At 48.2% G+C, this 22,372-nt stretch overlaps 1 protein-coding gene across 6 annotated transcripts in view; it reads left to right on the top strand.

Annotated features, from left to right (window-relative positions):
* Nucleotides 1-676: 676 nt before the first annotated feature.
* LOC111840226 (zinc finger E-box-binding homeobox 1-like) overlaps nucleotides 677-22,372 on the top strand; it is a 48,343-nt gene continuing 26,647 nt past the window's right edge. The window contains exon 1 of one of the 6 annotated variants that reach the window (XM_023804852.2): nucleotides 677-922. Coding sequence is in view for 2 of the 6 variants with exons in the window: in XM_023804849.2 (XP_023660617.1) it covers nucleotides 2,853-3,042 (190 nt within the window). In the remaining 4 variants the exon portion in view is untranslated. Of the gene's footprint in view, nucleotides 923-967; nucleotides 1,100-2,693; nucleotides 3,043-3,287; nucleotides 3,520-22,372 lie in introns of those variants that run through there. The other 5 variants (XM_072710884.1, XM_023804854.2, XM_023804850.2 and 2 more) reach the window with 5 other exon arrangements.

Here is a 22,372-nt window from a genome sequence, read left to right as displayed (position 1 = left end):
CGAAGTTATGCAATCTGGACTATTTTAAAACGTTCTTTTTAATCTTGAAATGCTGTCTTTATTAATAGACTGTAAAAATAGAAGGCTGAACGACGTGTGCATGTCTGTTGCCGGCTGTGTAAAAACATATGCCCCACCCAGCACCGAAAACACGCAGTGACCAGTTTCTAGCAGAGAACCGTAACATTGCGAATTTATTTGTGACCAATGGTTAGTGTTGCCAGCAGAACTGTGTTAGTTAAAACTGATAAATAACCGAATATAAATTATATATACTACAATAAAAATATAGTATTCTATATATATCCATACACTATATAGCCTACGTATTTATAAGTATATGTATATACACATATATGCATTTATTTCTACAAAAAAATCTAACATAGTTAATCATTCATTTTGTATTCGTAGACTTCTGATGGTTTTTAAGTCCTGACTTTGCATCTCGAAATGCAGTGGCATGTTAAAATCTTTCTTTCGGTCATTATATTAATGTAAATCTTTGGCAGAGGGAGGAGCAGCCGCTATGAATTATCTTGAATTATCATTGTTCTTCGTGCTTAAAAAAAAAAAAAAAAAGTACTTTCACAATACGAATGACAGCCCAGCGCCTAACGGGTTAAAAGGCTTGGTCAGCAGTTAGAGTTTTTTTTTTTTTCATTTTTTTCTGTGGTAGGGGGAGTTGTTTTTCTTTTATTACATATAAAACGCACAAAACTTGTTTTTAAAATAGCAAATTGGCCACCTGTGGACGAGTCGCCTGGCGCACACGGTCGCAGCCCCGTCGCACGGAGACTCCCGCCGGCGGGGCGGATGGAGACAGCCGGCCCGCCGGGCAGGCGTCCCAGGCCGGGGAAGGAGGCAGCGGAGGGGGGCAGAGAACCGGGAGGTGTTACCAGCTAGTAGGTAATGTCGTAAAGTAAGTGTCGTAAACCAGGTGCAGGGAGGGGAGGTGGAGGGGAGGTGGAGTGCAGGGAGGGGGGGGGGCGCGAGAGAGGAGGTGACTCTCCGGCAACATTTAGACACAGCGAAAGGATCATGGCGGATGGCCCCAGGTGTAAGCGCAGAAAGCAGGCGAACCCGAGGAGGAATAGCGGTGAGTAAAAGTGTCGAGCTCCCAAGGGTCCTCTCCCGGGGACGCGGGCGACGGCTCGGCTTTGTCGTCCCGGGCTGCGCAGCCACTTTGCTGCTTGTTTAGTGCCTTTTTTCTGGAGTTGAAGTGGTTTAAAGTAGCGGCGGGCGAGCGCGTCCCGGCGCCGCGCACCGTTATACCTGGCGCCCCCTCCGCCTAGCGGTCCGCTGCGCCCTGCCTGCATGCACCGTTATACGCACCTCATCGGCTCGCCCGGGCGCCTGCCTTTCCTAACCCCCCCACCCTGCCCGTCCCACTCCAAATCACCCCGTCCGGACTTTTGCGGACCTCTGGGCGACGCCAGCAACTCTGCCCGTGAAATGTGGCGCTCTTCTCCCTCATTTTGTTCATCTTTTGGTGCCTTTTTTTTGCGAACTGAAACTTAACCAGCTCGGCACTTTGTAAACTAACCTGGTTTTCTGGCGCACGCCTCGCTCCAACAAGTCGCTTTACAATAAGCTCCTTTTTCCGAAAGGGCTCACATATTCCATAATCCTCTCTCGATTTCAGACCGATGCCCGTTGAAATGCTTGTGTTTTGAAAAACAAAACAAAAAAAAAAACAATAAAAAATAATAAGCTAAACAGGATGGCACAACTAGCTAAGTCACCCCTCCCTGGCAGTAAGATCAGGTATGACGGATACTGTTGCTGTCTTGAATGTTAAACTCTGGCTTTTGATATTATTTTAAAATAATTTTTATCAGGTAGACAGTGCGATGCTCCAGTGTAGCAATTAAAAGAGATTCTTCTTCCACACTTACGTTTTCTCCTTTTTAGGTAATGGTTTGCTTGTTTATATCTAGATGGGTAATAAATTACTTTTCGCCGCGAATAAAGCAATCTGGGTTATTGCAATATGCTTTTGGGTAAATTACAAGGGCCGCGAAGTGGAAGATAGTGTGATCGCAGTGGCTTTTTTTAGAGATGCCCTACCTGTTTAGCACAGCGCCGGGCGTTAGCTGGGTAACGTTTAAGGAAGGAAAGGGGCGTCGCTGTTCTCTAGTATGTGTGCGGCGGCCACGGTCTATATAAGGGATATATTTACATCCACATGCGGGCTTAGACAAACCCGATTCAGGAGTCCCAATGCATTTAGTTTATATCTTTATTTCTATATACTTTAATTGGGCATCTATACAACCACGTTTTTTTTAATTCACATATTTTTTTTCCAAGATTTCTTTCTTAGTGTCAGTTTCGGATTTGAGTAAAGTAGACTTGAAAGTCGCGGTAGCCACCTTTTCTAGTCAAGTAAGACTTGAGTTGGTGGAGTGGGTGTGAAAGTTTTTGTTTTTTTAACTGTGTGAGATATTGCAATGTGGATTATTCTCAGAAGACCATATTCGTTGCTGCCAAATAAGCTCGACGCTTAATTTATTATTGAATTAATTTATTTATACATTGATTTGTGTGTTACTTTCTTGATTCTGTTGGTTAAAAGGAATTTCGCCCACGTTGTAATTTCTACCGGGGCGGATTTGCCTGTTGAATTATTTAGCTAATAAGATCAGAGCGCTAGTTTTTTTTTTTTTTTTTTTTTTTTTTTTTTGAAACTCACTTTATAAAGCAATTGAAGAGATTTTCGTAAAAGCTCCGGGGTTGTTCAATGAATGTACTGAAGCAACAGAGAATGGGTTTTTCCTGCTGACGCTGACGACATGTGTGTGACATGCAGTCAAGTATTGAGCCTCGGTGTGACTGTACAGGAGCCATAAATGTGTTTACCTGCACGGGGAAAAACGGTACTTTCAAATGCCCTCCCTCAAAGCAAAACTCGCAAATCTGACACCGAGGGAACTCAATTCGCAGGCTGCGAAAGGATATCTTTTGGCGAAAGCGATCGGTTTGTGAAAGCAGAAGGGAAAGAGGCTTCCAAATCGCTGCAGCAAATGGCAACTTGCGCAGGTAGAATAAAAAAGATGGTGTTTAGTTTTTCCTCCTGCATGCTGTCCGCTTCATTATCACACCGATCCGGGTTTTGTGGGAGAAGTGTAATGTGTCTTTGCCGATATATATATGTTTAATCCCTATGTGCTTTAAAGGAGAGAATGATTTTTTTTGTACATTTATTATATTTGACTAACGGAGTTTTTTTTGTCTGTACTTATCTGTGCCGCCTTGTGTCTGCGCTGTAGCTCGGGGGGTGGAGGAGGGGGGGGGTTGACGAAAAATGAAAGTGGTGCGTTAAGGTGTTGCGAATGACATGTTGTTTCCGTCTCTAATGGACGTGTCGTTGGGGTTGTGCAACGCCCTGGATGTTTCCCTTGACTATTTTCCGTTTGCTGCGCCTGCCGTGCGCGCGATCGGGGGGGAATGGCGGTCCCTAAACCGCTACTGCAGTGCAGGCGGGGCTCGTGCTTTTTAATGTAGGCGTCGGGCCAGGTAAGCAAGGTGATACAACACCTATAAAGGTGCTTATAATGCTAGGTGTTTCTTTTTCGATGTACGATTTGCTGTATTCTAAAACGTCGTATTTTGTGCAGGTTCATTTAAAACGGGACAACGTGCCTTGAAATAGTAAAAGCACGGTTATAGCTGTCCGTCGACGGCGAACACGTAATGCATATGGTATTTATTACAGCCAGCGAATCAATGGCGTTATTTCCCCTTTTGTAAAATTGCGTTATTATATTTTTTGTAGTTATGCCGAGTTTTTTTTTTAAAACAGTTTTGCATAGCCCATTAATCAACGATAATTTCTCCAGAGCTCCACCTTTTATTTTCTCTTTTCTTTCCAGCGAAAGGCATTGATTTCATAGCGTTTAAGTTGATGATGGGGGTGAGATCACCTGCATGTTTTGCGGTTCTCGGTACGGCTCCGGATCCGCGGCGTTCGCGCTGAAGGGTCACGTGGTGCTCGGCTCGCATTCTGCGCAGGGTTTTTTTTTTGCGCTTTTCAGAGCGATGCTCTGTGAATGACGGCCGTCCCCATTGTTTAGGGATGCGCTTCGGGCTCAGGACCGCCGCACAGTTTTGCACGGAGTGAGGATCATTGGAGCGACGTGCATTAAGGAAGATTCAGTGCGTGCGCCACTAGCCACTGTGCCGTTGCGGGTAAATGACCTGGCAGGTGACCAGGACTCTATTTATAGTAAATAAAAATTAAGTGGAAGTAAATTATTTAGTCTATAACATCGGGCTGTATAGGTTTGATGGCACTGCAGGAGAAGGATCACAGTGTCGTTGCACTTAAGTAGTTAGCAGAGACAGTGTACACTTTGATGCGGTGCTTTTGATCACGTGTTTGTTGAACGTTTCACTTGCAGCAAAGGCAATATTTTGGTTACGTGTAATTTAAATACAGCATCTTGGGAAATTAATAGCTTCTTTAATACGGTTTGCTCCCCTCCTCTTGGCCCAGGTTTTGTTCTTTTCCTGTTTGTTTTGTTTTTAATCGGACACCAGGGAATTAAGTCTAGATGTTAAAATGAATAAAAAAAAATCTGCAAGGCATCCAGGGAATGTAGAGGGGGCCTCGTCGGCAGACCCCCAATTCTGCAGGCCCTGGAACGAGGGCTGTTAGGAGCCATCCGATTCTCTCCCCATTGGCACGGAGGTAGCTTTGTCTCGGCACAGCCGTATGCGTCAAGGTGTTAACAGCTGCCCGGGGTAGCAGGTGTTCGCGAGGCCGCCATCCTGCACTCGGAATCCCAGATATTACGGCGGTAACGTAACACCACGTTTTGGGAATAGCGGAATGTGGCCGCTTTAACGTACCGTGCAAAATTAACAGAGCACCTCCCAGTCCGGCGTGGCCGCTGTCCGCAACGGTGCCGGCTAGAGTATGATTCTGCGATGTGACTTCGGCTTGAATCATATCACGAGTCGTTTCAGCTACCGTGTTGAAATGTTTATCTGCAATAAATAGGTGTCAACTTGGGTGTCTGTCTGAGGGATCAGAGCGAATCAGAAATGCAGAAAAACGCCCTCCCTGGCCAATCGGGGGACATTTGTTTGGTGACGCTTTTGATCCATTTTTTAGGGTATTTCTGTATGAAAGGAAGCCGTCTAACTGCTAATGCAGGTACTCTGACAATTGGGGTATAAAAATGTTGTCTGCCTGTGGAGCAAAAAGAGGAAGCCCTGTTTTTATCAGCTTGCTTTACAGATAGGCCTACTTCCTCTGTAGGCTGTGTGTGTGTGTGTGTGGGGTGGGGGGTGGGGGGGGGCAGGGGGGTAGGCAGCCCCTCCAGCCCTCTGCCCCGTTCATCCTCCCGTGAGAGGTGCTGTAGTCAGCGCCGCTTGGGCTTTTCACCTTTGACCCTGAGAGCTTGGCGCTCCTGCCCCCTTTAAAGGCTAATTTTATACCCCCCCCCCCCCCCCCCCTTTCTTTGTCGTCCTGATGCCTCGCTGTCATGGTGGAGTTTGATCAAAAATCTCCTGACAAAAGGCACTAACTGCTCAAACGGAAAAAAATCAAAATAAAATTAAATAAACAAAAGTTTGGATGTCTCTGTGAAAAGAGCTTTGTTAGTTTAGAAAACTAGGTGAACATAAACTTTTTTTTTTTTTTTGCTGGAATGGTGAGCGTGGTCAGGGGTCAGTTATTGCAAGCAAAGCAGTGTGACCAGAAATGCAAGAGTGTTTGTATGTATCATTGTGTCATATTTCTATATGCAATGCTTAGGTACCTTTACAAAAAATGCACCCTGAAGAGTAACAAAAAATGAAGCGGATGGGGGTGCAGGCCAGACCCCGCCTTCAGACTGCCGTATAGCTGGGGGAGGGGCTGGGGGTGGAGGGGCAGGCCTGGGGGGTGGAGGGGCAAGCCTGTGTGACAAGGTGGCTGCACAGCTCAGTCAGGCTCTGCATGAGATTTGCATTAATTAACGTGCAACTGGCCACGACTTGTAGCTTCCTGTGACGTGTGAGGTGCTTTTATCAAACAAAAAAAAACTTCCTACTTGTCAAGGCAGAACTGTATAGAATTGTAGGTAATGTTAAAATATAGTCAAAATAAAAGTACTGGGTGTGTCAAAATAAAAGTATTCGGGGTAAATTGGGCCATACTAGCGGCAATTGAATGATTGAAATAAGAATTTCCATCACTAGTGTTACGAAGAAAAGTTTTTCTTCAGCCGAGCTGCAGTCGTAACGTCTGATTTTTTCAAACTGTTGTCAAAAAGATGTTATTCACTCTCTGCTGCAGATATTAGCAGTATCCGCGTGGCTCTTCTTTCAGAGCAGCGAGGCTTGCGTGGACGAAGACGTCATGCCGAAACGGCCTGGGAAGTAGGATCTTAAGGGAAGCTGTTTGGCAGATTTAAAAAGAAAAAAAAAAAGGTGTTTTGAGTTTTCTGGCCAGTTTCACACAGTGGCCGAGCTGCTTCTGGATCGGCTTTATTGGGCCTCGTCGCACTGAATACTTAAATAAGCTATTGTTTGTTAAGGCTTAGGGGAGAGTGAACCCACAGAGAATGGACCTGGTTACCTTCGTAGTTTTGCCCCCTCTACCTCAGACAGTGTGTGGCTCTGAAGAAAAGCCCCATTGAACAGGCGGAGTGGGGGGGGGCAGCTCTTTCACACGCCGCTCGTGGGAGACCTTCTCTCATACTATGTGCGCTATTTGCATACTGGCCCTCTCTTGTGAAGGTCTCAGGAAGCAGCCTGAGACGTTCCCTCTCATGTTCACGCCCCTCTTTCCGCACTTATGTATGTTTTTTTTTGTGTACGGTCCCCCCCCCCCACCGTCGCACCCCCTGGCCGTCTCTGGCTAGGATGCTCGGCAGGTCCTGGGCTCTGGAGTGCGCGTGTCCTGCGTTCACGATGCCCATCCTGCTTGTGGGGGTGGGGACTTTTGCTCGGCCCCCACCGGTCCCCGAAAAAAGCGGCCTGCGTCAGTCGCCGCGAGAAGCGGGCCGACGGGATTGGCCGCAGGCCGACGAGCCCCCCTTTTGTGATGGGACGGGGGAGGGGGGGGGGGGGGCAGATTAGCGGATGCTGGTCCCGAGCTCCGCGTGCAGCTGCACCGAGGATCAACAATGAGTTTATTCTGCTCTGGCTGTAGCGAGCAGAGTCGCCGGAGCGAAACCCCCCAATTCTGTGGCGACAAACCCAGCGGCTCCATCACCTCTAGAGGACGGTGATGCAAGATCACATCCCTGTAACAGGTGGATATTCCAGTGTCTCTGTCACACAAAACTGCAACTCCCAGTCTGGCCCTGACATATCATTCATGTGTGAAGTGAAAAGAGAAAACGGTAGAGATTTTTTTTTTTTAAATCGCATGTCATGTTTATGTCATCCTATTGAACGATTTGCAGCGGACAGAACACCTGTGGCGACTTTGGTTACAGTAGCTACAGCTGACTGGTGTGTTTTCGTTATTTGTCGTGTGTTCGCCTGTGTGGGGATGGCGACTGACCTTTCGGGTCTTAAGAATAACCTGTTGTGTGTCCGTCCATCTGGTGTCCGGGAGATCAGCCTGTCACGTCGCTCTCTCTCTCAATCAAGCGGCTGCACAGCTGGGCTGAGCTCGTATTTATATCATATTGCAGTCAGAGGTGTTATGGACGGAAATATCTAGGTGGCCCTGGGCGGAGAGCCTGCAAGCGCGAGAGGGGGAGGGGGTGGGCGTGACGGAGGTAAAGGCCCGCCGAGGTCCACAGCCCCCACCGCCTCCGAGCAGGAGTGTAACTCATCCCAAAATAAACCCCTGGCCTGCTCAGTCTCCTTTCTGTGTGACAGGTCTGCCTCCAGCAGAGATTACTGTCCCAGTCGACAGGCGCTCCACGATGTTAGACTGGCATTTACCTGCGTCTCTGTGACTTCCATCTGATCTTAGATGCTCCCTCCTCTCGCTGTGTCCTGCCACTCCGACTTATGTTTTTTTTTATTTCACTTAAGAGGTGAACTCCCACTTGTAAGTTTGGCCATCTTTTTGCTCGATTGTTTAACACGTCGTGTGTGCTGTCTGGGCCCCTAAACAAAGCCAATAAACAAAAGAAATAAACAAACAAACAAATAAATGTGAACAGTGGTTGGGGGTCCCTGCTTGCAGCAGGAAAAAGATGTCATTTTTATAGATAAACAAATAAACAAATAAATAAATAACAGAATTTGAGTGTCTTGGTCTGTCAGTGTTATGCTGCAGTCGTGGAATTGGACGAAAACTTAAATGGGGGAAAAAAGTGAACTCAGATTATAATCAGGGAGGCATGTCTGTGCCTGGGAAGCTCTCACTAGTGAGTCACACATGGAAGCAGGTGCTGCGATTGGAAGAGGGGTCTTCCACTGCCCCGCCCCCACCTAAGCAGGTGCTGCGATTGGAAGAGGGGTCTTCCACTGCCCCGCCCCCACCTAAGCAGGTGCTGTGATTGGAAGAGGGGTCTTCCACTGCCCCACCCCCACCTAAGCAGGTGCTGTGATTGGAAGAGGGGTCTTCCACTGCCCTAACCCCTACTTATGTGTCAGAAGACGTGTGCGTGTGAGTGGGAGGGTGGGTGAAAACAAAGCTCTGCTCTGAGTGGCCCACATCAAACCATAACCCCCCACCCACCCCCCCCCCTACGCAGTCCTTGAAAACTTCCTCTCCCTCTCGGCGATAAGGACCTTCCCCTATCACACATTTCGGATGGGCTCGCAGCGCTAACCCGATGCGTGGCCTAACGGCTGTGTTTATGTTCCACATTAAAGCCTGCCTTTATTCCCGAGGTGTCTCCCTGCGTGATGTTTACCTCCCTTCCGACGTCTTCGTCTCCCCCTGTGATATCTCGCGCATGGCTGCCACCCTCCTCTTCATTGTTCAGATATAGATATGAAGCAGACAGCTTTTTTAAGGGGGACGGTCAGTCGGTCTCCTTCTTGCCCCCCCCCCCACACACACTGTCCCCATTGACTCCTTTGCTGATCCACTTCTGCTCATATGAACCACACCAGCTTGTGGGAAAAGCTGTTTCGGGGCTGCAGTCCACCATGAAATGCTGGCAGCTGAAGGAGAACCCATGCCGCGTCTATCTTCCTGTACCTTCCTCTCTGCCACCTCCTTCCTGTACCTTCCTCTCTGTACCTCTGCCACCTCCTTCCTGTACCTTCCTCTGTGCACCTCTGCCACCTCCTTCCTGTACCTTCCACTCTGACACCTCCTTCCTGTACCTTCCTCTCTGCCACCTCCTTCCTGTACCTTCCTCTCTGTACCTCTGCCACATCCTTCCTGTACCTTCCACTCTGCCACCTCCTTCCTGTACCTTCCACTCTGCCACATCCTTCCTGTACCTTCCTCTCTGCCACCTCCTTCCTGTACCTTCCACTCTGCCACCTCCTTCCTGTACCTTCCTCTCTGTACCTCTGCCACCTCCTTCCTGTACCTTCCACTCTGCCACCTCCTTCCTGTACCTTCCACTCTGCCACCTCCTTCCTGTACCTTCCTCTCTGCCACCTCCTTCCTGTACCTTCCACTCTGCCACCTCCTTCCTGTACCTTCCGCTCTGTACCTCTGCCACCTCCTTCCTGTAAATTCCGCTCTGCCACCTCCTTCCTGTACTTTCCTCCCTGCACCTCTGCCACCTCCTTCCTGTACCTTCCTCTCTGCCACGGCCCACCCAGCTCTGGTCCTGTGACCTTGCCTGTACTGATGGGTCACGCCTTCTAAGGTTATCCAGTGTGGGCCAGCTGTCCCCGCCCCACCCCCCAGTGATCCCTCCCACCCTGCCGAGGGATTCTGCGGGCTGGGGGGTAGACGGGTCTCTGCTTTCAGTCCCAAAATGCACAGGTGTTTAAGGCTGGTGACCTACCAAAGCCATTTCGTCCCCCCCATAGTCTTTCCTCATAACGACTGGATCTGCATTTGCTGTCGAGTGAGCACAGCTGGGCCAGCCAGCGTTAGCCGTACTTAACAGGCAGGACAAGCTGGGAGATGCCAGGTTCAAATATTTTGAGTCCAGACAGACACCAGACAGATGAGCTTGTCATTGAGACAGGAAGTAGAGTTCACGGGAAGGCTGAGGGATGGTACTGATTGGCTGGGCGCCTCAGGAACATGTCACTGTGCCTGTGTGAGGTGGCACTGATACCCATAAAGATGACAACCATCAAAATGCCACATTTAACCCTGTAGACCCACTACTGTTTCACCCAGCTCCTAAGACTGGGATTTTGAAACATTTTAATGCATTTCCAGAACCTTAGCACACTATACATAAACATCAGCCTGTCCCTGGGTTCTGTGTGTGTCTTTGTGTGTGCGTGTTCATAAATAGAATGTGAGGAATCTCAGTGGGTGGGATTACCGTCTACTGTCAATCACTGCCCACTTCCTGTCAGCTCAGCCCACTTCCTGTTGGCCTGCCCTGAGGAGACGGTATGTGTTTGAAAACACGAATCTGCGCACGAGTAATTGTTTACATGCATTAGAGGCAGAGGGAGCCCCAGGTGGGCGGAGTCGGAGCGGAGCGGGGTTTGGGCTGAATAACGGGAAGGAGCCGGACGGTGAGAGTGAGCGAGCGTGAGCACGCACGTGTCCTCGAGCGTGAGAGCTCCTGTGTGATGGCGGCGTGCCTCTGGCCCTGCCAGCTGGCTCCGCGGTGCCTCCCGCAGGTTAGCGAGCCCCGGAGGGGCCTTGGCCTTCGCCCAGAGCGTGCCGCGCGTCCCCCGTGTAAACAGTGAGGAGGCTGTTATGCAGGACTGTAGATCCTGAGATGACTATCTGAGTGGGCAGGCCGCCTCCGACTGCCAGGCTGACTGGCCATAATGGAATGGTTATCGAGCTTTGTTTGCTCTCTCCCTGACACATCTGAAAGTATTTTGTATCCAGAACCTGACTGTGTTAGTTAAATATGTCACACTTTAAAATATATATATATGGCGAGTACGGAGTTCCTCAGCTATATATGGCCATGGGTCCCGTTGCTGTGTGTGATCTCCAGCGTGCATGTAGGTGATGCCCTGTACCTACAGGTAGAGTTGGGTGCTTTTAAAAGGTATTTTTTTATGCAATTATTTAAAAATATGCCTATTAATGTTGATGTGCTCATGTGCTCTTTTTCAAAGTCCACTTAAAATCGTGAAAACCTAAACTTCGTGTATATGTGTGGCTGTGTCATGCAGCTGTCACTTGAATGTCGATCTGTGTATATGTGCGGCTGTGCTGTGGCTGTGTCGTGCAGCTGTCACTTGAATGTCGATCTGTGTATATGTGCGGCTGTGCTGTGGCTGTGTCGCGCAGCTGTCACTTGAATGTCGATCTGTGTATATGTGCGACTGTGCTGTAGCTGTGTCGTGCAGCTGTCACTTGAATGTCGATTTGTCGGGGGGAGAGGAAGGCATTAAATCCTGCGGCGGCCACATGAAACACAACCCTGGGTTTGTCTGTAGAGCGCTGTATGATATCGCCAGTGTCGCAGCAGTTTAAAGGTTGCGCTGTGAACTGGGCCCCTGAAGGTGAAGCCTGCGGTGTTTCCCCGAGCCGCTGTGATGTCGTCTTACTTGATTGGCTCATTTTGTCCCTTGGGGAGGAGTCACTGAGGGACATGGATGAAGCCCCCTCCTAGCGAGTCAGAAGCAGAGGCACAGTTATCCGAGTCCTGGACAGGTGGGACCTAGACGTCAGCTGCCTCCAGGCATGACTTTCACACTGGCAGCCTCTCCTGATGTCACTGCCTAAATTTGGGCTCGGTTAGAGCTCTGAGTTCTCAGTCTTCTTGTCTTCTGTGTTTCTTTTTTTTTTCCTGAATGAAGCTTTTTGCCTGTACATTCTAATGTGATTAACAGTTCCTGGTCAGAATTGAATTGGCCGTTGTTTTTTTTTTCTGCAGTAAGAAGAAAAAAATGGCAGCTCTATGGAAATATTTGCCTCGTAGCCTCTAATCCTGGTCTGGGTCACAGTGGGGCTAAAGCCGATCACAGACTGTACTCTGGACGGGACCCCTGTCTGTCGCAGGGCACATACAGTCATACGATATGGGTGAATTCAGACATGCCAGTTCACGTAACTGCGTGTCTTTAGACTGCGGGAGGAAGCACACGTAACATGGGGAGAACATGCAAACTCCACACACACAGCAAAGGCGAGAATCAGAGCCCCAACCCTAGAATTGTATGGCATCTATGCTCCCACTGAATCCCCCCGCGGGACATTATCTGACCCATAACCCTGTCCCTGATAAGCGATGGCAGGACAGGTGAACTTGCTTGGTAGGTGACTTCAGTTCAGCAATGTTGGCAAAGGTGCTATATGACGCTATATAAAAATGGACTGAGCTGAACTGAGTCGGGTGACAGTTTCCTGCTACAATGGATGTAGTGATAATACGTAGCATCTTCCATAGCTTGTGATTGAGTGTGTGTGTGTGTGTGTGTGTGTGTGTTCGTCCTGCAGTGGGCTGGCATCCCATGCAGGGTGCCGTCTTGCCTCAGTCGTCTCTGTTTGTGTGGCTCTCCGCCGGGTTTCCTACAATCTGCAGACACTCAGCTCACGCCAGCAGGTTATAGTTATTTCCTGTTATGTGGCTGAGCTTTTAGCATATAGCAATGCACAGTAGCAATATGCTGCCGTCCAGTGTTTCGTCAAATTGAATTATGTAACTCACGCCGTTATTCTAGGCGCAGTGGGTAGCGTTGTACAACGGCCGCCCCCGTTTCGGCTGTGCGGCATTTACTTCCTGTGTCACGCAGGTTTCCTCCAAAGTCAAAGATTGGTGTTTCTAAATTGCCTGTTGTGTGTATGTGGCCGCCAATAGGCTGGTGCCCCCCCCCCCCAGAGTGTATACCTGCCTGGGGCCTTCGCCTTTGGAACATAGGAAGCTCTTAGCTCTGGGTACCCATACCAAAGACCCGCTCGGGATTTGAACCTTCGGTTTGCTCCCATCAGCCCAGTTTGGTTCGCCTAGTCTACAATCCGATCACATGACGAGACCAGGTGGAAGCAGCTAGGAATCTGGGAGGGGCTTTCTGTGATGCGGCGGATGTCTCCGGAATTTACGGGACACGTCCTCCCATTCTGGTGTAAAGCACAAAAAACCCAGAGCCGCCCTCACGAGTGACATCACCGGACAAAACCCACAGCTCCCCGCGCCCGCACGACCGAAACGTGAGAGAGCGCGGAGGAGCTGGAGCGGGAAATTTACATAACCGTGCGAGTCTGGAGCGAGTGAGGAAACACGGAAACTCAAAATATACCGAGCCGGTTCTGGGTTTGAGCGCTCAGCCTTTCATGGGATACAATTACAGCTAGCATGACAGCAGCGGGGGTCTGTCATATTTACAGTGGCTGTGGGGCTGCTCTGCTAACTGAAGGGTAGTAGTTCAGAGAAGCCTGAAGATCCAGTCAGGGCATTCTGCAGGAATGCTATCTATAGTCAAGTCACTTTACTGTCATATCTTGCTGGTTGGGGACTCAAACCAGCAACCTTTCAATCACAAGTGCACTTCCCTAACCATTGGGCCACCACTGTCTATACCACCATACCAGTTCATGTAGCCTTTGAAGTGCAAATGAACAACTGGTGACAGTTTTTCCCCAGAAGAACCTTTTGTATTTCCAGGTCTTTCCTGTACAGTAGTCATTAAAAGTGACCAGGGGTGTCTGCCATCCTGACTTCATCCTCAGGTCCTGGCAGGTGACACATGCTGACACTGTAGCCATGGATGGTCTCTGTCGGTTTGATTCCTTAACGGCCGTGACTTTTGACCTCTTTGAGGCCAATTAGCTTTTATTGGGATGGCTGCCACTGGAGCCTGAAGGTCCTCTACTGTCTGTTTGATCTATGGTGTTGCTGCGGTAGCAGCCTTACTTGAGGAGCCCTGAAGACAACGGCAAGTTCTGTGACTGATATGAAACCATAGGGATGGGAATACAGACTCTGTGACTGATATACAATGATGCGAATGGGGATGCAAGCTCTGTGACTGATATAAAATGATGCGAATGGGGATGCAAGCTCTGTGACTGATATAAAATGATACGGATGGGGATACAGACTCTGTGACTGATATAAAATGATGCGAATGGGGATGCAAGCTCTGTGACTGATATAAAATCATACGGAAGGGGATACAGACTCTGTGACTGATATAAAATGATACGGATGGGGATACAGACTCTGTGACTGATATAAAATGATACGGATGGGGATACAGACTCTGTGACTGATATAAAATGATACGGATGGGGATACAGACTCTGTGACTGATATAAAATGATACGGATGGGGATACAGACTCTGTGAGTGATATAAAATGATACGGATGGGGATACAGACTCTGTGACTGATATAAAATGATACGGATGGGGATGCAAGCTCTGTGACTGATATAAAATGATACGGATGGGGATACAGACTCTGTGACTGATATAAAATGATACGGATGGGGATACAGACTCTGTGACTGATATAAAATGATACGGATGGGGATACAGACTCTGTGACTGATATAAAATGATACGGATGGGGATACAGACTCTGTGACTGATATAAAATGATACGGATGGGGATACAGACTCTGTGACTGATATAAAATGATGCGGATGGGGATACAGACTCTGTGACTGATATAAAATGATACGGATGGGGATACAGACTCTGTGACTGATATAAAATGATACGGATGGGGATACAGACTCTGTGACTGATATAAAATGATACGGATGGGGATACAGACTCTGTGAGTGATATAAAATGATACGGATGGGGATACAGACTCTGTGACTGATATAAAATGATACGGATGGGGATACAGACTCTGTGACTGATATAAAATGATACGGATGGGGATACAGACTCTGTGAGTGATATAAAATGATACGGATGGGGATACAGACTCTGTGACTGATATAAAATGATACGGATGGGGATGCAAGCTCTGTGACTGATATAAAATGATACGGATGGGGATACAGACTCTGTGACTGATATAAAATGATAGGGATGGGGATACAGACTCTGTGACTGATATAAAATGATACGGATGGGGATACAGACTCTGTGACTGATATAAAATGATACGGATGGGGATACAGACTCTGTGACTGATATAAAATGATACGGATGGGGATACAGACTCTGTGACTGATATAAAATGATGCGGATGGGGATACAGACTCTGTGACTGATATAAAATGATACGGATGGGGATACAGACTCTGTGACTGATATAAAATGATGCGGATGGGGATGCAAGCTCTGTGACTGATATAAAATGATACGGATGGGGATACAGACTCTGTGACTGATATAAAATGATGCGAATGGGGATGCAAGCTCTGTGACTGATATAAAATGATACGGATGGGGATACAGGCTCTGTGACTGATATAAAATGATACGGATGGGGATACAAGCTCTGTGACTGATATAAAATGATACGGATGGGGATACAGGCTCTGTGACTGATATAAAATTATACGGATGGGGATACAAGCTCTGTGACTGATATAAAATCATAGGGATGGGGATACAGACTCTGTGACTGATAAAAAAAAATCATAGGAATGACGATACAGGCTCTGTGACTGATATAAAATGATACGGATGGGGATGCAAGCTCTGTGACTGATATAAAATCATAGGGATTGGGATACAGACTCTGTGACTGATATAAAATGATACGGATGGGGATACAAGCTCTGTGACTGATATAAAATCATAGGGATGGGGATACAGACTCTGTGACTGATAAAAAAAAATCATAGGAATGACGATACAGGCTCTGTGACTGATATAAAATCATAGGGATGGGGATACAGGCTCTGTGACTGATATAAAATCATACGGACGAACCATAGGAATGGGGACAACATCAGCGTCTGTGGGTGATATAAAGCCATAGGGACGGGGACACTGTCAGGGTCTGTGAGTGATATTAAACCATAGGGACGGGGACACTGTCAGGGTCTGTGAGTGATATAAAGCCATAGGGACGGGGACACTGTCAGGGTCTGTGAGTGATATTAAACCATAGGGACGGGGACACTGTCAGGGTCTGTGAGTGATATAAAGCCATAGGGACGGGGACACTGTCAGGGTCTGTGAGTGATATTAAACCATAGGGACGGGGACACTGTCAGGGTCTGTGAGTGATATTAAACCATAGGGACGGGGACACTGTCAGGGTCTGTGAGTGATATTAAACCATAGGGACGGGGACACTGTCAGGGTCTGTGAGTGATATAAAGCCATAGGGACGGGGACACTGTCAGGGTCTGTGAGTGATATAAAGCCATAGGGACGAGGACACTGTCAGGGTCTGTGAGTGATATTAAACCATAGGGACGGGGACACTGTCAGGGTCTGTGAGTGATATAAAGCCATAGGGACGGGGACACTGTCAGGGTCTGTGAGTGATATTAAACCATAGGGACGGGGACACTGTCAGGGTCTGTGAGTGATATTAAACCATAGGGACGGGGACACTGTCAGGGTCTGTGAGTGATATTAAACCATAGGGACGGGGACACTGTCAGGGTCTGTGAGTGATATAAAGCCATAGGGACGGGGACACTGTCAGGGTCTGTGAGTGATATAAAGCCATAGGGACGAGGACACTGTCAGGGTCTGTGAGTGATATTAAACCATAGGGACGGGGACACTGTCAGGGTCTGTGAGTGATATTAAACCATAGGGACGGGGACACTGTCAGGGTCTGTGAGTGATATAAAACCATAGGGACGGGGACACTGTCAGGGTCTGTGAGTGATATTAAACCATAGGGACGGGGACACTGTAAGGGTCTGTGAGTGATATTAAACCATAGGGACGGGGACACTGTCAGGGTCTGTGAGTGATATTAAACCATAGGGACGGGGACACTGTCAGGGTCTGTGAGTGATATTAAACCATAGGGATGGGGACACTGTAAGGGTCTGTGAGTGATATTAAACCATAGGGACGGGGACACTGTCTGGGTCTGTGAGTGATATAAAACCATAGCGACAGGGATTCCATCAGGCTCTGTGACCAATAAGAAGCCCTTTGTGTTTCTGTAGATGCCAGACTCTCAAAAATGAATTTCCCTCTCAGATTTTGTTTTTTCTGCAATTAATTTGAGGCCGTAACTGTACCGTCATTTTGACATCATTTCCTGCGCTGGAATAGTCCGCTTCTGTGGAGCCGGCAGCCTGCCCCTCCCCCAGAGTGCATGTGGCTTTTGTGATTAAGAGGCCGTAGGTGCTGCTTTCAGAGGAATTCCTGCTGCTATACTTAACCTGTGAAAAGGTAAGGACCCACTGGCATGGCGTGTGTCACATGCCTGTCACATGATTCAGCTCTGCTGGGACTTTAGGAAGGTGGGGGCTGGGGGTCTATCTGCACCTCACCGTACGGACAGACAGTTGGGATTCTAGCACCTGTTCATGGCTGTCTTCAGAAAGAGAGGCTTGCGAGGTTTACAAGTGCCGGGATTTCCGATTTTACTCAAACAGATGATTGCTAATCTAGGTCAGCCTTTGTATCCACGTATGTAGCTACTGACTTTGTCTGTTACAGATGGGCAGTAACTCTATCACCAGTGCTTGGTTGATTCTGTACCCGGCTCGTTTGTGCGCTTTGATTTTCGATAGAGCAAATATGGAGAGCAGAGGTATCTGTGAGACTGGGTGCCAGGAATTGAGTCACCTGCAAGCTCTTTTGGGTTTCCCTAGATCAGCGTTTGATGCGCAATCTTCTGCAATCCCCGCTTAGTCAGAGGTCTTATTTTCCCTTATCACACTGTATCATCAGTGAGCCCCTATCGGTGTATCTGACTGTCCACAGGCCATGTTCAAACAGCTTGTCTGGTGTGTGGAATTCCACCCTGCGTCCATTGTGTCCTGTGCTCCTGCTGACAATGACAGCCTAGCCTATGTAGAAACGGAGGCGCATTAGGCTGTGTTAGGCCAGTACGAGATTTCTGGTTGATATCTTTGCTTTGTGTGCTTTGAGGGAGCCCGTCTCCTTATAAATGTGCAGCTGCACTAATTTCCTGTGGAAACAAGGAGACCCTGGTTTTCCCCCCCCATGTGCACCTCTGGACCGTGAGTCGATGTATGATAAGCTGGATCTGGAGCAGATAGATTTGCTCAAATCCACCCATTTTGGGAAGACAAGGACCACCTGCCTCTTTGTGTCCGTCGTCAGGGGCAAAATCGGGGAGCTCGTGGCTTCCTCCGGTCCGTCTCAGGCCTCTGCAGCCGGCCTTGCTGTCTGACTTTAATTGCCTAGCCTGGGCTGGGGAGGGACTGGCTGGGCTGGTTTGGGCCAGCATGGGCTGGGGGGGGCGCAGCTGCTACCCCAGCTGTCTGTGCCTGTCCCTGAGTCCCAGAGCACACACGGACTCCAGAAACCTCCAAAACGCCCAAAACGAACCAACACGCAATCCATGTTTGTCTTGACATGTTGCCAGTAATGGTACTGTAGTTTAATGAGTGAAATGTTATTGTTAACCTTTCAGTGTTGAAACAGCTTTGAAAAAAAGTCTGTGATACTGTACCACGATCCCCTGGTTTGGTCTAGTTTACTAGTGTAGGGTATGTTCCTCTGCACCAGACAAGGTGTCTTGGAGGCTTGTTTTCAGTGTGTGTTGACATTGTTGGGTGTCAAATGAAAATGCCGTAGGGAGCAAGCTCATGAGCTAATGATGCGAGGGCGGGGAGCCGTGGTTAACGTGTTGGTGGTTTTTGTGGTGGGTCCCATGCCAAACAAAGCATTATTAATAAGTACGCTAGATTGGTGGATCCTTCAGGGGGAGTCCGCCATAAAATGAGCATTGGCCTTCATTTGCGTGTGTGGTTTCGTGGTCATAATACTGTCTAGTGAATGAAACAATATGATACTTGTCATGGACAGAAGCTTGAGTTTCTGAATGTGTTATGAGGGGGGACCTCTTTTCTCCTCCAGTAGAGTGTACAGGAGTTACCACTTTGGTCTTTGTCCAGATGACCATGGACCATGCATTTCATAGGTTTGTTCAGTCCAGGGAGCCCGGATGCTGAACCACCCACGTGTTTACTTCCTCCTGGCAGGCTGTACACCGTGCTGGTCGGTGTCTCACCGTGCCTCAGATTGCTCTGCAGATCCTGGCCCAAGGGTCTAGCATGAAACATCACGAGTGACCCATGTGGAACCACTTTCAGCTCTGCGTTGTTAGTGTTCTCCAGACCAGCGTTTCCCAATCCTGACCTCGCGGACTCGCAGACGGTCCACGTTTTTGCTCCCTACTGGGAGCTGAGGGGGAGCAAAAATGTCTGTGGGCCCCAATGACCGGGTTGGGAAACATTGCTGTAGACCTTCTATATTGCCTGTTTGATTCATTTGCCACAGAACCTCCAGAAAATTGCTCTATCACCTAAGATATACATGGCCAGAGCAATCCTGGGTAAAGAGGATGCCCCCCCGCTCCACACACACACTAGTACCCCAGCCACACCCACAAAGAGGAGGTCCATGATTGAGCAGACATCTGTAGCGACCCCGTGTAGATACCCCCTCCTCCTGTGCCGGCAGCATCCACAGGCTGTCTGTTACAATGACAGCGGCTGTGACAGAGAGGGTCAGGCCACTGAGAGAAAAGCCCCTCCCTGCTCTGCTACGGGGGAACAGACGGGATCGCATGTCCCCTTGGGTCAGCCTGCCGCTTGGGAACAATTAAAAAAAAAGGGAGAGAGAGCGGGGGAGGAGAAAGGCAGACAGAGAAGAAAGCGAAATGGCGCGGCGGTGATGGGCCCCACGCCGACAGCTGGGTCCTTAGGTAAATTGAATCAGTCTCCTCTTGCAGCCTGGGAGCGCGTCGCCCCTGGCTGCAGACTCCATCAAATTGATTTCCATTTTCCATCTTTTTTTTTGCCCCCATTTGTTTAATGGAAGAGTGGTTTTCAGCCAGCAGTAACATGGCCACTGAAGCGATGTCTAAACCATCAGGGCCGCCGCTTCTTGATAGGTCTATGTGATTAACCACTGCTCTGCCATCTGACCGGCCCCTCCCTCCTCCAGTGTGTCCACACTGCCATGCGACTGGTCTCTTCTATCCCCAGTGTGTCCACACTGCCATCTGACCGGTCCCTCCCTCCTCCAGTGTGTCCACACTGCCATGTGACCGGCCCCTCCCTCCTCCAGTGTGTCCATACTGCCATGCGACTGGTCTCTTCTATCCCCAGTGTGTCCACACTGCCATGTTACCGGCCCCTTCCTCCTCCAGTGTGTCCACACTGACATGCGACCGGTCTCTCCCTCCTCCAGTGTGTCCACACTGCCATGTTACCAGCCTCTCCCATCCCCAATGTGTCCACACTGCCATGTTACCGGCCTCTCCCTCCTCCAGTGTGTCCACACTGCCATGTGACCGGCCCCTCCCTCCTCCAGTGTGTCCACACTGCCATGTGACAGGCCCCTCCCTCCTCCAGTGCGTCCACACTGCCATGTGTCCGGCCCCTCCCATCCCCCCATTTCAGCATTTATTTCAGCATTTATTTCAGCAGTACATCTTTGTCAGTTGACTTTGCACACTGTACTTTGAAGACCTCTGAACACTGCTGCACCCCCATTATTAACCAGTATGCACAGGTATGCAGCCAGGGTGCAGGTTTCCAGCTACTTATCTTGCTAATTACTCTTGAATTCTGTTGGTTGAAGGTCACACTATAGATAGAAAAATGACATGATTTATCTTGATTTCTGGTTTTACATTACAAAAACCTGTCATTTCAGTAACAGTGTATAGACTTTTTATTTCCACTGTATAAGCATGTCAGACAAAGCAGCTTTGGCTTAGGCCTGCACGATGTGTGATGTTAATCTCAACGTCATATGTTATGCACACACAATTTTCAGGAGACAAGGACCGTGATAGTCAGCTGGGGTTAGATTAGGCTTGGGCGGTATTTAACCCTTTTTACTGTCATACGTTTTGGACATTATGCCACAGTATAGGGCATTTTGATGATATTTTCAAAAGCGATGCTATTTTGCAATACAGTTGAGGTATTTTGAAATCTTGCTGATAAAATTTGCTAAGTGGTGTGTGTGTGGGGAGGGGGTGGTCTTCGTGATACGATTCGCCAAACAGGGCTCATGAATAAGTTTCCCAAAAACATTTTTACTGTGTCATAGGAAACACAGTTTAGTAAGATTAGCAGTTTTAATGATTATTCCCTTTCAAGATTACCTAGTATATGTTAAAAAAAATCAGTCTAACGTTTCCTCTGCCGCTTCTGCATGAGCTCTGCATGCTCCCTCCGAGCCAATCATAATCAATTACATCGTTGTTGTTGGGCTCACTCTTAGACAGTGTGGTGCGTTTGTGAGAAATCTAACAAAATAAGTGAGGGGCAGAAAAGTGAACAGGAAATGGTGACCAAACGACAGTTGTCTTCTGCTGTATGGCAATATTTTGGATTCCACACAGACTGCATAGAGCAAAAGTGAGTGATTTGTCAGCGCAGCTTCCTGTCTATTGGCAACACCACCAGTTTATTAGATAGACTGTTGGCAGAAAAATATTTTAATATAGTGTATTTTGAGTACATTTAAAAATTTTGCTTTATAAATAAAAATATTTTTGAAAATCACATCACAGCGTTTGAAATTTTTCCATAATCATGCAGCCCTATTTGAGGTACATCTGTTCTGTACTTAACTTCGAGAACTTGAAAACAAGGTTCTGCCTATCTAGTCTAGGCGAAGTTGTGCTTCTGTGTGGTTCTGAGTGACAGACGATTGCTGGACCGAGAGGAAGGAATTTTTGCCCTGTTCACTGGTGCAGTGCTCACTGAGTGAGGTGAGCACGTTTTGAGGTGACCTCCGTCTGGAAGCTTGGAGGGGCCTTTTGAGAAAGCTGGGAGGTGATTCACATTAAGTGATATAAGACGGTTTTGAAATGTTGTGTCTGAGCAGAAATCGCGCTGTTTTCTCAGTAGACATGTTTCGATTGCTTCTGCCTTATTCAGTATGCCTCAGTCATAGCACTCAGGCTCAAGAGGAAATAAGGTAAAATCACTATGCCTAATCCATTCCCTAAGAGGCCTGATTGCTGGATTCCGCTGTGTCTAGGCTCTCACTGGATTAATTAAAACCATCATTTCAAAAAAACACTTCTTGCAGGTAAAAATCAGCCTCTGACCTGAAAGAGGTCCAATCAGCAAATGGTTCACACCTGAAAATTCCTCCTGCACATAAATCTCTGCTGAATGGGTCACTTTCTCCGTCAGCTGCTGATTTATACCTGCTGAAAACCTGCAGTCCTTGCTGCCCTTGTAATACATGATTGGACTCCCCTGCAGTAAAGTAATAATGTCCCGCAGTGTTTTGACATCTCTTAAAGTATCGGCATT

The sequence above is a fragment of the Paramormyrops kingsleyae genome, chromosome 4, assembly GCF_048594095.1.
Source record: "Paramormyrops kingsleyae isolate MSU_618 chromosome 4, PKINGS_0.4, whole genome shotgun sequence".
Lineage (NCBI taxonomy): Eukaryota > Metazoa > Chordata > Actinopteri > Osteoglossiformes > Mormyridae > Paramormyrops > Paramormyrops kingsleyae.
This window is presented reverse-complemented; position numbering and strand designations above follow the sequence as displayed.